Source organism: Ochotona princeps, chromosome 14 (assembly GCF_030435755.1).
Source record: "Ochotona princeps isolate mOchPri1 chromosome 14, mOchPri1.hap1, whole genome shotgun sequence".
NCBI lineage: Eukaryota > Metazoa > Chordata > Mammalia > Lagomorpha > Ochotonidae > Ochotona > Ochotona princeps.
This window is the reverse complement of record NC_080845.1, coordinates 14,082,953-14,096,770: the sequence shown is the minus strand read 5'-3', so window position 1 is coordinate 14,096,770 and position 13,818 is coordinate 14,082,953. Positions and strand designations below refer to the sequence as shown.

Here is a 13,818-nt window from a genome sequence, read left to right as displayed (position 1 = left end):
TTTTGAGCCTCCACGTAAAAGTGAGCCCTGCCCTGTGAATTCTGAGAGCACAGAGAAGAGTTTGCCTTGCATCCACTGACCTCTGGAGTTGCAGCTTTAACATCAAACCTTTAATCTGGTGAGGAAGGCCTTTGGCAATCTCATCAGAGTACCAAATGTTTCTCCTAACCTCTAGAGAATGAATGTTTTTTCTCTCTCTCTTCCAGTTTAAATTAGTGGGAGGGGAAGAATGGTAACTTCTGCCACACACGCAGAGAGCTCACGTACACATCGGCCTGCATTCTGAGGTTTCCTTCTTAGGGGACAACTATCCTCCAGGATAAGGAGTTTAATTAGCCCAGAGAAGAGAACTGATAGAAAAGAGGAAACGGGCAGACAACCTAATCCTTTCATAAAAGTCAGCCTCATGTTGTGGAGACAACATGGATTTAGGGCATCATTTTGAGCTATTTGTCCACTGATTCCCCCTGAGACATGGCAGATCTTCCTCTCCCTCGACTGGACCTTGTTTTCCAACACGCAAAATGAAAAGTTGGGTTGGGTTGCAATACTGTGAGGTAACAAAACTGCTGACATATGCCAAACTGGCACCCATGATGCTTTCTTGTTGCAGCGCTTGATTCTTCGTTCATTGCCTATGCCTTCTCCCCCGATGCACGACCTCGTACAACTACCTATGGGCTAAATGTCCAGAACAAATGGTCGGCGTCAAACTCAGTCTATCTCCTTGAACAGCAGTTGGGACAGCACTTTTCGTGAGAACCAAGTGGATTTAACGAGACGGAATTCCGTGACACTAGTTAGAGGGATTGGAAAGAGACATTCTTATTATGTAGTACTCACTGAATGCAGAGTATAGCTGATGAGAGAATGGGATAATGTTAAGCGAGCCAGAGCTTAGGAAAGAAGGGCCCCATTGACATTGTTGGACCGTCTCAATCCAGTTGTACCTGGACTTCCATTTGAGCCAAATCATTTTCTTCTTTAAGTGGTTTGAGTTTTTGTCACTTGTGATCCTACAGATCCTAATTAGTTAGAGCTCTAATTGCTCATCTATCTCTAAACCTGGACCAACTTTCTTTCTCAAATAAAATCTTACTGCATCATCTCAGATTCTAGAATATTCTCTTTTTATTTGGTCCCTTGATTTTTGTCTCTCTCACCCACTAGGGTACAGATACACTGAGTACCAACTGTGACTTTCACTTGCCCTGCATTTCATTCAGTGAGCTCTGTCCATACAAGCCTTAATTCCTCAGCTTCTGCTGTTCTTCAGTTCTTTATTTAGTATGATGAGTACTGCTGGAGTGCCAAGTTGAATCCAAAGGTTGCCTGGGTCGTTCCTCAGTGTATGGGAGGTATAAGCAAGCTTGTATATAAAGCCATAGGCTATATAAGAGATGTTGGTACAGAAAAGAGAGATGATTGGGAACTGCACAGAGAATATGCCCATGGCCCCGTGCCAGGATCCTATATGGCTACTGGTTCCAGTCTTCACTTCTGATCCAGCCTATTCATGGCCTGAGAAAGCACAAGAGGATGGCCCAAGTTCTTGGGCTCCAACACACATGTGGGAAACCTAGAAAAAGCTCCTGGTTCCTGGCTTAGTCCCAACCCAGCTCCAACCACTGAGGCCATTTGAGGAGTGAATTAGTGAATGAAAAATCTCTCCCTCTCTCACTGCCTCTCCTTCTCCTCTATAACTCTGTTTTTAAAATAAATAGAAATAAATCTTTTTTTTAATCTGTAATGATCCTTGGAAGACCACCACCACTGCTCTTGGAGGAGAGGGCAAAGTCTTCATAAGGGAGATGACTTGTAACACATACTGCAAGAGTGGTTCTTCAAGAAGGAAGACTGATATGAGCACACGTCCTGAGGCATTAAACAGGTAAGCTTGATCCAAGAACTATATTCAAGCAAGCCATTTGGTTCTAATCTATAATTGCATGTTTTATTTTATTTTTAATATTGTTTACATAGTTTGGAGGATGCATGCCATTTGGGCCTCTAATTAGGATGGGAAGGGTTGAGGTATGAAGGAAGGTGGATGGAAGGAAGGAAGGAAGATTTCAGTTTTGTTTTTTTTTCTTCTTTGTTTTTTTTCTCCTGTGTTCCCTGTGGAGGAAGGGGACAGGGCTGCTCCTTGCCGTCAAACAACAGCACCTGGGGATGATGGACGGTCATTTGATGTCAACTTAGAGATCGCAACACGAGGAAGAGTGTTTCAAAGGTGTTTCTTGAGTAGTTTTTATAGAACTGACATTGTCAGCTTTGTTGCACCAGAGTTGAGAAAAATTTTTCAAAGTTATCTTGGCTGGCAAAGTCCACTTCAGTGTATCCACAGATCCAGGAACATACTGCAAAGCTTGGCCAGGAAGCTGGTCTAACCTATTCTGCCTTCCCTTCTCTGACAGGGCACTCAATGACCTCTGCTGGTCAGGCCTACTGTCCACTTCATAATCATGAGCAACTGAAGAGGCCCAGTCTGACACATGCAACCTGCCCTCCCAGTCCCTGTTCCTGAGAGTATCAGTGAGTTCAGGAGTCTAGCCTGGCTTGACCCATCACCAACCCAGCTCTCTTGCAAACCAGCAAGTGCTGAACTCCCACAAGAACCACCTGTAGAAGTGATCCCACAATTGCCATACACAATCTGTCCCTAGATCTGGTTCTCTCACATTCTGGTGGGTGTTGTTGTCCAGCCTGATGTAGCCCAACCCCTGTCCCAATATTTGTGGGCAGACACTAAGGCTTAGCCAAGCCAGACCTGTCCCCCAATCTTAGCTTTTGTATGTGCCAGCAGATGGTAGGTAATGCTATCTAACCCAGCCCATGTCTTCCACGTGGGTAGCTGTCTAGGCCTGAACCAGACATGCCCTTTGCTTTACCTGGTTTACTCCCTCAGCTCCTTTGCAAGGGACCAGTCCATGGAAGCCCCAAGAATCACTCTTTATCTCTCAAACATGCCATCAGTGCCCCCAACTCCAACACATCTCAGATTCCCTTCCCAAGACAATCTACAGCTCCCTAGCCATGAGGCAGGCAGTATAAGGCATGCCTGGGGGATGGGACAGCATTTCCTGGCTTCATGGCTATCACGTTTACTGTATGGTGCAAATTCAGCAGTGCGTGGAGATCCCCACATACCTTTTAAAATAAATAGAATAGGCAACTTTGCTGGACACTGCTATAGCCAACACAGATTTGGCATTAAGTAGACCCAGAATGCCAGGCATCTGTTGGGTGCTTTTCTTCCAATAAGGTGACACTTGCCTATGTATAAGGCAACTTAGGCAGTTACCTACAGATGGGGTCTAATCTAGAATTACATAAAGTAATAAAAAAGATGGGGCTGGAAAGACGTGAAAGGGTTCAGATCAAAGGGTCCTAAATGCTAGGTTAAATTTATCTATGAGACAATTTTTCTAGTGCAAGTATGCACACACACGCGCACACACACACATATGTTTATTCAATTGCTACAAATTCAGGTTCCTAAGATGTACCTTTCCTCTACTTCCTCCAAAGAATCTATATTTCTAGAACCTACATTCTAAACAATTGCCCCAAGTTTACCTTAAAACAAATCATCAAACTTGCAACACAGAGAGCCTTATGTATCTTCCCCTGTATGTTTATGGTACACTAAACACTGAGTTTCCATGAAAACAAGGCTAACTCCTCCCTCCAAGTCTCTGTCCTAGCCATTCCTATTCACCATTCTTTTCCTAACGTAGAATGATACATTCCTTCTGAAGTCAGTTCTAGTAGCAACTACTCACATTGTCAATATCTAAAACCTTAGGTCTCAGCTGAAATATTCTCTTCAGGACCACATCAAAGTGACTATTTACTTGCTATTTATATGTTACTGACAGGTCTCTCCCCATTGTGTCTCCAGATATAAGATATAAATACCCTATCTTATTTCCAAATAAACTCTAAAGTTCTGGAGGCTGAGGAACCATAGTACTGCAGGTACTTAAATTATAACATCTATTTCCATTCTTCCAGCAATTCCAAGAGGTAGATTTAATTATCTCACTTTCCAGATGAAGAAATCAAGCTAGCTTGGTATGTACAAGGCCACAGTAGCAGCAGCTCTGAGAAACGGGATTCCTTTTTGATCAGTTTCCATCATGAGTTAGGGCCATCAGTAAGTGGTCTTGACATTTGGAACAGCGTTATATTCTTGCCAAATAGGCACTTACCACACATCCCGAGGAGTCCACCTGCCGGTCAGATACACACTTGAAATTGCGGGTGCAGCCTCCATTGTTCCGAGAGCAGTCACGGACTGGCCCAAAGGATGACAACAGGTCATTGATGGTTTCAAAGTAGGTAGACAGCATTGCTTCTTCCCTTAGAGAGAAAGAGGATGATTAAACCCTAGAGACATTCACATCACTGGATACAAAAATTAATGTGAATTCATTGCATGTGTAAGAGAGAAAATAATACAAATAAAACATTTAAAACAGAATAATAACAAGTACACCATTGCTTGACATGTGCTGGTTGTGCTAGAGAGAAATGGATTTAGAATTCCATACCCTTTACTTAATTAATCCCTCATAATTTTGGAACACAGGTATAAGGCATCCATTTTTTTTAACCAATAAGTCAACTGTGGCTTAGAAAGTTGAAGTGTCATGCTGAAGACCACTTAGCTTGCAACATGACAGAAATACAGCCCATATCAAGTTCCACATGAGTTCAAAGACAAAGTTCTACCTGCCACATAATTCTGAACTTCATTGTATCTGCTTTATAACATTCTACAGCACCAGAAAGCATCTGTGACATTGTGCACATTCCTATTATTCTTAATTTTATGGAGCTAAAACTGAAACTATGAAAGGCTAGGGGACTTAACCCCAAATCTCACAGCCTAAAGAAGGCTGAGTCAAGACATAATTACAAGCGTCATATTCTAGAACATTGCTTTTCATACCATGAAGATTGTTAGCTCAGATAATGGAAAGATCATGAAACTCCAGGAAAATGCACAGCTCCAAATGAGATTCTAAACACATATAGTGTCAGACCTGATCCTAGAATCTGTAGGTCTGCCACAATCCTAAGACATCGGTTCTATAACCTGGGGGTTATATATTAATTGTAGATTCTTGTTTCGAGATAAAGGGCCCAAAGAAAGAGTAGTTTTGTGTTGTTATGTGTATGAGTCCCACAATTGTAGGAGATATTAATTAAAGTGTATCATAGGAAAGAAGAATAGGTTCTCTATCTTTCCATGTGTGTCTTGTAGAGCCCAGATGTAAAAAAGGGGAGTGAGTGTGTGTGCACATTGGTAGAGCAGACATATGTATACCACCAGTGACATTTCTGGACTACTCTCCATTTCTTCTCTCATCCTTTCCCTCTTCAGATGCAGCTCTAGATTTAGGTCTCATAACTTGTTTCCTGTCACCACTCTTACCCCTTATGTCCCATCTAAATTCTAGCATTAATTAGTTATTTATTTGATCAATAACATACCAGGACTTAGAGGAGAAAATATGAATTATTTGCTTTAGCAGGTAAGGTTATTCATAATCCTCTTCTAGGTGACCTGTCCAGGTGAATTTATCCTGACCTCATATCCTCTATCCACTAGTCACAGGCTGCTTCTCCTTCTCTGTCATCAAAAGCTAGAGAACAAGTGGATTAATCCTGAAGGAGGTCTCTGGGTACAATACGCTCCTTCACCTCTCCAAATCCTTCTTCATGTGTTCCTGCTGCCTGCAGTGCTCCTCCATAGAGTCTGTACCCAATGAAATCTTGAGAACACTTCACCACTAGCTCCTCATTTGCTCATGTGTGGCACCTGTCTATTGAGTACTTCCTATGAACTATGTCCTGGGATACAGCAATGACATGAGACAGTATCCTTCACTCCTTTTGTGAGGTTGTCTCTGCCCCCACTAAAATTAATTGCTTTTCCCTTGGAGCACATAGTTTAAATCTACTATTTTATCTCAATATTTAGCTCCACTGTCCCCCAGAGAGACTTAGGCTTTCAAGGGAAGGGCTCCATACAGATTCATCCCTCTCTAGTCCATCTCTGACACAGGGCTTAGAAAAGAAACTTGTACAACAACGTTTTCAAGTGAAACCAAGAAAACCCCAGAAAACACGGGTACAGTATTCATCTTTCTATCATAAGCCTATCAGCAGGACACATTCCTCCTCTCTCCTCATCTCTGCACTTTCATTCCAAATCCCCTAGGTTCTGGGTACAGTTCAGAGACAAAGGATAAAATGTGAGGAGAGTTGCCAGGAGTATCTCTCACTTCCCCTGTAAAAACTGAGGTGACAGGTATGTAGGGGGAGAGAATTAATAGTTCTTGAATTGAAGCTCATGAGAAACTTGCCACTTCTGGACCATGGAAGAGCTAAGGATCCTGGGAAGACATTAAGGCTCTTAAAATATTAAGAACCTGAAAGGCAGAAGGAATGGAAAAGAAAGGGAGGAGATATAGGCAGAGAGAAATGTATTCTTGGGGTTAGGGGCAGGGAAACAGCCAAAGGGGGAGAGACTGGTAGAAAGAGAGATGAGAAAACAGGGAGGCAGAAACACAATTTTCCAGAGGAAGATGGATGAACGAATGAAAGTTGGATGGATGGATGGATGGATGAAGAGAATGATGGATGAGTGGATAGGTAAAGAGCAGATGGATGTTTACACAGAGAGATACATAGATAGAAATGCAATTATCTCAGGAAGATGGATGAATGAAAGAGTGGAGGCTGGATGGATGGATGGGTGAGTAGACAGGTAGATAGGCAGATAGAAGATGCAGACACAGAAGGATGCCTAGATGATGGTCATCATAGAGATGAATGGATGAATGGACAGAGAGATGCACAAAGAAAAATAATATAGAGAGACATAAAGAGGAGCATTACAGAAAGAGATTGAAAGAGGAAAATGGAAGCAGAAAGTATAATGAAAGGGCAATAAAATAAACATGATGCAGTGAGAGAATATGAGGGAGAAAAAAGTAAATATGCAAAATAAGACAAAATAACAGCAAGGAGAACAGAGGATAAATGTGTGTGTGAATGAAGGAGAGGAGAAGAGACGGGTGAGGAGGACATAGCCACAGGAGGACAGAAACTGATGGTAAAGAGAAAGATACCGAGCAGAGAACAGATGGAGACACAGAGAGCAAAGACAGGAATTCAGAGCGAAGCAAGAACAAAGCTATGTAAAAATGTCACTCTCCAGTGGAAGCCCAGCTTGCTCAGGCTACACAAATACGGAGGCTTTAGCTTTTACCAGGATGGATTCTGCATAAACATCAGGTACGCATGGGAAACATCACTTAAAACACAAAGGCTTGACACCGGGGCTGTTGCTAAGACAAGAGACGTGAATGTGTCAAGCTAGAAAATAAAGAATCGGAGCACTGCAGAGAACAAAAGCCTAAATGGAGGCTGGCATTTTCTTTATGTGGGCTCTTAGTCCCTCGTTCCAGGGTCTCAGATCTGTTGGTCTTAGAGTGGCCAGAAAAGAGGGGATCGGTGGAAGAGTTCTGGAGCAGAACTGGCCTGCAAATATGAGTGCAGCCGTGGGTGCTGGGAGATCTGATAGGCCAGGCTTTCCCAGAAATTTATCTTCTTCATCATCACCATCATTGTCATCATTGCTTTTGACTTCCTGAGCACTTGCTATGTGCCAAGAAGTGTGCTAGGCCCTTTCCTTTAGTTCTCACAGTCATGCTATGGGCTGCAGCAAGTGGGTTCTCAGGGGAGCTATGATCAGTTCTGTGATTCGCACAGACACGGAGCCTTGAGTACATGCCCACAGATCAGCCTGACTTCTGCCAAGCTCAAGCTTAGCTTCAACAAGAGGCTCTAAATTGTGAGTAACCCATTGCTGTCCTCATGATGAAGCCAATAGGAACCTGTGCTGAATGCCTGTCCAACAGCAGGAAAGGCCCGGCCTGTGCACTCCTTGTGCTCCCCAGCACCTGTTCCCTGACTTGGGCCTGTGTCTCATAGTGGATGTCAACCATGTTGGAACAAAAGGGGGAAAACACAGTGTAGTAGCTTACTAGAGTGCCTATGACAAGAACCACAAACTAAGCCACTTAAGCCAAAGTAAAAATTGTATTCTTTCTCAGTCTGTTGGCTATAAGTCCAAAAGCAAGATGTTGGCTGAGCCATGGTCCCTCCATACACTCTTCCTTTCTTGTCTCTTCATAGACTCCAGTGCCTTTCCAAAAACCCTGTTTTTCCTTGCCTTGTAGTTTCATGACTGCAATCTCTGTTTCCATTGTTAGAAGCTTCTTTCTTAAAATGACATCATTAAATTTGTGTTGAAACTTAATTACCAATGTAACAGCATTAAGAGGTGAGGCCTTCCGGAGTTAATTAAATCACAAGGGTGGAGCTCTTGTGAAACAGATTAGTACTCTCAACAAAAGGTTGCACAAAGAGAGTTGATGGCAGGGACAAAAGCTTCAGCCATTATAGCTCCCATTCGGAAATCAGATCCAATCCTTCCAGAATTCTGGTCCCCACATTCCAAAAAAACCAGCTCAAACCCACGCCCCCTAGTGTTCCCCTCCTCATTCACTGCAGTCCTTTCCAACTGCCTGGCCCACAGAGGGAAAGACACCCCCCAACACACACACACACACACACTTGAAAAGCCCGGGAAAAGCTATCTCAGCTCCGCTCATCAGCCTCGCTTCAGCACTCTTAGAAAAGATAAGTAAGTAAGACCCAGCCTGCCGGAGGGGCATGTTCTCTGTCAACTGCCCGCTCTGCATGCACACAGGCAGTTAATATTCATTTTTGCTGCAAGTTCATATCCTCTCCCTGTTACGGGATAGGCATCTGGCTCAGGCTCACTAAGCTTGGAAGCCACACCCTCACCACCACGTAGATATTCCCTGCTGCCCACCTGAGACACTCACCTATCATCACCTGAAACCTAGGAGGGGGTGCAGTTACTGTATTGTTGCATAACCACTCTCCTTGTAAGCCCTCATAAAGGCCCACGGTAGGGAGGAACTCGCTCTGGCACTCCGAGTCTTCCCCTCCCCAGTTCCTGCTTACTCTCTGGCTTCCTGAAGACAGAGTCAGGGGCAGCTATCCCCTGAGCATGGCCCCTGGATGTCTGTATGTCTGTATTCCTCACCCTCTGTTCACTGCTTGGGTGGGACAGTAAAGATATTAATGCTAAGATGCTTTGTATTTCTAATTTGTGTACTTTCAAGAGTGCTAGGAGAGGTGAGGCCTCGTGGTAATGGAATGTAGGCAGAAAAGCCAAGGAAAGGTGTCTGCACCTTTTAAATGTGCCCAGGTTGTTCACCGTATATCTCTTAAGATAACTTATCTTGCTGGGGAAGCTGGAATATAGGTCTTCGTTTAATGGATGGAGTTCAGGGTAATGACCATATGTTGCTCTTGGGGTTTTGATTCAAACTGGATTGCTATATGGACTTGTCATTTGTTAATTTCTAGTGGACCCTGTTATCACAAAGTCTGGTTAACAGAGACTCCTTAATACATCCAAACTTGTCTGGCAAGATCTCGCTTGCACCCTGCAAGCACTCGCCTCTCTGCTCTGCCCCGAGCTTGTAAAAAGAGTTTGCCACCGTCACCTTCTCTTTTCTGTCCTTGTGCAGAAAAAAAAAAATCGTTTCTCCACCATGAGAACACAGCAGAGACCAGACCGCGACCACTCAATGAACCCATGAGCTTCTCAGCCTTGAGACTGGAGAAAATTTCTGTTTCCTATAAATTGCTCAGTCTGTATTTTGTTATGACAGACTGAGACAACCATCCACTGGCTTTTTACAATGACTTACTTTTCAAATCAAGTCACATTCTGCATTCTGAGCAGACATTAATGTGTATGTGCATGGGTGTTGTGGTGGCAGGGAGTCACTGTGAACTCAACTGCATATAGTTCATAGGGAAGTTTAGAAGCTCACAGAGGAAGTCGGAGTGGGAACCAAAACATCGCCTTGTTCAACTCTTACTCCTGTGCTCCTAACACCACACTGACCCTCCTGAATGCTAATTTGGGAGATACACAAAGCCTGGAAAAAAGATCCCAATGGAGCCACCTTCCACTTGCTCTGTGATTTCATATGAGAACAGCAATGCTAGTTAAATGTGCAGCATGCCGCAGGCATTGCATACAGAGTTGTACACATCTTTGGCACGGGGGTTGGCAAATGTTTGTGCAGAAAGCCAGAGGGCAAAACCCTTGGGCTTTCAGGCCACACAAGTGCCCAGCTTTATTTTTGTAACATGCAGGCATGCAAGTAGACAATCTGTACAAGATTGAGCAGACAGTGTTTCAGTGAAACTGGTTACTGAAAGACATACGGGGTTGGATGGTGAGCTCCTGTTTTGCAAGTGAAAACCTTGCAAGTCAGTGCTGCAGTCCAGCTAGACTTGCAGGCCTCACATTCTAAATGAAGTTACTTTCGAAAGTTAGTCATTCTACTTGTAAAATGGGCACACTATCTGTCTTGCTTCTAATTCTGCATATTTTTGTGAAGATACTATAACATCATACAAAGAAATATGCTTTTCTTTTTTTTTAAGATTTATTTTATTTTTATTACAAAGTCAGATATACAGAGAGGAGAAGAGATAGAGAGGAAGATCTTCCAACTGATGATTCACTCCCCAAGTGACCGCAACGGCCGGTGCTGTGCTGATCTGAAGCCGGAAACCAGGAACCTCTTCCAGGTCTTCCACCTGGGTGCAGGGTCCCAAATCTTTGGGCCGTCCTCGACTGCTTTCCCAGGCTACAAGCAGGAAGCTGGATGGGAAGTGGAGCTGCCCGGATTAGAACCGGCGCCCATATGGGATCCCAGTGCATTCAATGAGAGAACTTTAGCCACTAGGCATTCGTGCCAAGCCCAAAATATGCTTTTCAAATGGAAAAAAATCCATGCATTCAGTATTCATTCTCACAACATCTATTCACACCTCCTGCATGCCAAGTACTAAGTGAATTTCTACAATGATTTTCCTTTGGCTTCTCCATACCTAGTAAGTCCAGCTGTTGTTGAAACACTTCTTGCACCTCTCTAGCTCTGAAATCCTAATACATTTTTTAATGATAATACCATTCAGAATTGTGTCAAGCAGACCCCACTAGACAGGATGAGGCTGTCACCCCCTCATTACCTGACTGTTCAAGTGCAAATGTACCAGTGGAGTTCCTCTGGGCCAAGTCAGCCTGCTCCCCTTGAAGGGCGAGCATTAGGTGGAGCAACTGGGAACAGATGCTGACATGGCCCACTGCTAATAAACAGCAGGAAAGGTCTGTGTCACTCACAGTGAGGTGTGAATGGATGGCTCAGAACCCAGACAGTGACAAGCCTTTCACTGATGCACACTAATTATTCCCTGGTAACAACCAGCAACTTGGTGTCCTGAGCTCCTGGAAAAAGAAGAAACCTAAGAAAAATCACTTGACAGAAATCAAATCTCTCCCACCCTGCCTTGGGGTTTAGGGAGCCTTCTCAGCATCCAATAGTACCAGCCACCATGTTGCATAGTAGATAGAAGGACAGGCTTGTCTGGAGGAGGGTAGAATATCAGCTTCACTCACCATAAGAACATGAGCGAGCCCTTTAAAGCTCAAACATCCAAAAATAAGGATATTAATATCTGAGAAATAACTTAGATAATATGAGAAATAACTTAGATAATACATGCCAAGTGTTCAGAACCAGGTAAATGTCCAACGACTGGTAGTAGTTAGTGACCACCTGAGTGAGTCCCCAAGATGCAGCAACCATGCATTTAGCATGTAACCTGCTTAACACTTAAGAAGAAAAGGAGGTTCTGGGAACCTGTGTGGTTCATTTACTTGTTTAGAATGTTCTATGGATGTCTGGTTTGCTCTAGGGCCTGGGCTCATCCCTGGAAAGTACAGGAAAGGATAGGACGTAGCATGTGACAGGGAGCTAGGGGGAACATTAGCTGAGTATGTAGTTCAAAGGCTTCTCAGTGGAAGGGGCAGGGGCAAGCTCACAGGAGCCACAGGGCGGTGGATGTGAGCTTTTCCGACAGCAGAGATGACCAGCAGTGGGAGTGCTGCTTCCTCTACAGGAATGCACGCTGGGGACCCAGGGCCATGTGCTGGGCAGTCACATTTCCAGGGGAAAATAGGTACAATATCAAGGTGAAGGAACACAAGGACTAATGCTTACTCAGAACTGACGACGATAATTTTGAGTTCACATAGACTTCCCTTAATTTTTGCCATAGCTCCATAGAGTCAGGCTACTATTCTGGCTTTTGCATGCTATAGCTTTAGTTTTAAAAGATAAGGCTCAATATTGAAGAGAGTGAGGGGAATAAGGGCAATTTATTGCAAAGATAGAGTTCACAGGGCTGGCATCTACACAGTGGGGCCCTGCCTTGCTCTTTACGATCCCCTCCCTCCCAGCCTGCTCTAGCTGATGCTGCAACCTCTCCTTCCTGCTACAATTACGGCTTGCACTAATTGAGCCTGATAATAGATATTGATGACTTTCAGACTGAATAGTCTCACAGCTTCCGGTGAGTGTTATAGAACTTCCTGCTTGCTCCCATTTCCTGGGGTATGGGGCAGGCTGCACCTGCTCACTGAGTGAGAACAGTGCTGGAAGAAGGGGGTCAGGGAGATAGAGATCAACTGTAATACCCACCATCAGCCTGTGAAATGCCAGCACCAATGTCCATCTCACAGGGTCGAGGATCAGGACTCAATGAGTTGAAAGATATGAAAGTCTTCCGTCACCCACTAACTCAAACAGGACCCGCAATAAAAGGTGTTGTGTGTTTCATTTGGAAATGCATTTATTCACTTCAGAAACATTACTTAGTATTCAGAGAAGCTGGAAGTGACAGACACGTAAGAAAAGCAGAAGAGACTTGGGCTTTGTCTTTTCGAGGCATACAGTTTCTTCATGGACAGAGTCACTCAACAGTAGTACATGTATGTGCATGTGTGCGTGTACACCTGTGGTCATGTCTATGTCATCTCTGTGTCTGTCTGTGCATCTATAGCTAAATCCACCATTACAAACGTGGATGGATACTTTACAAATCTTGGCTAGTCTGAAAGCCTATGGCAGAGGGACCAGTAGAAACAGAAAGCTGGGTGAGGAATGGGATTAGAGGGGGAGGAAGATTTCCCTGGCAGGTGTCACGCCCTGAAGCCATACCAGCATGTGGCCCGGCAGCTGTGCCACATAAGGGTTTTCCCTGAGCGCCAAGATGATGAGCTGCCTTCTCGCACCTCTGCCAGGCAGTGCCCTTGGAGTCCTTCTGATGGCAGAGGCCATCACACCCACCCAGTGCCTGACCTGACTTCTCCAGTAGAGAAAAGGCTCTTCTTCCCTATTCCCCTCACTCCTTGTAAATCCCATCATGATTTTAAAACGAAAACAAAAATTTTTTAAAAGGCTCAGTGACAAAGGCTAAGGCTTGGGGATTATTTATTCATGAAATACCCACACGGAGTCCTTGAGAGCTCCCCACAGCTCTCACTTCAGACAGAAGCTCATTAAGACAGGCTGCAGAGCCAGGAGGGCCGGGGCTCCCAGGAGTGTTTCTCAAGCAGTCAGCATGGTACCCAGCTGGGAGTGCCTGTACTGCTCAGGAGTGCAGGGCCCATGGGGAGCCAGGAAACCTCACCCTAGGAGAGGAAATGGGGCTGCATCCTCCAGTGGGGGATCATGGGCCTGGAGGCTCAGGAGAGGATTTAGGCCCAATCTGCCTTCCGCTTCTGACCAGGTAAACCTTCTACCCTCTCCACACCTGAGAGCCCACATCTGTACAACGACA

The 13,818-nt window shown here is 44.5% G+C and overlaps 1 protein-coding gene across 3 annotated transcripts in view; it reads right to left on the bottom strand.

Annotated features, from left to right (window-relative positions):
• The window catches only part of ASTN2 (astrotactin 2), a 980,906-nt gene that overhangs the window by 416,095 nt on the left and 550,993 nt on the right, over positions 1 to 13,818 (bottom strand). For all 3 annotated transcript variants that reach the window (XM_058672825.1, XM_058672827.1, XM_058672826.1), the window contains one exon: positions 4,215 to 4,365. In XM_058672825.1, coding sequence (XP_058528808.1) covers positions 4,215 to 4,365 — 151 coding nt within the window. The remainder of the gene's footprint in view (positions 1 to 4,214; positions 4,366 to 13,818) is intronic.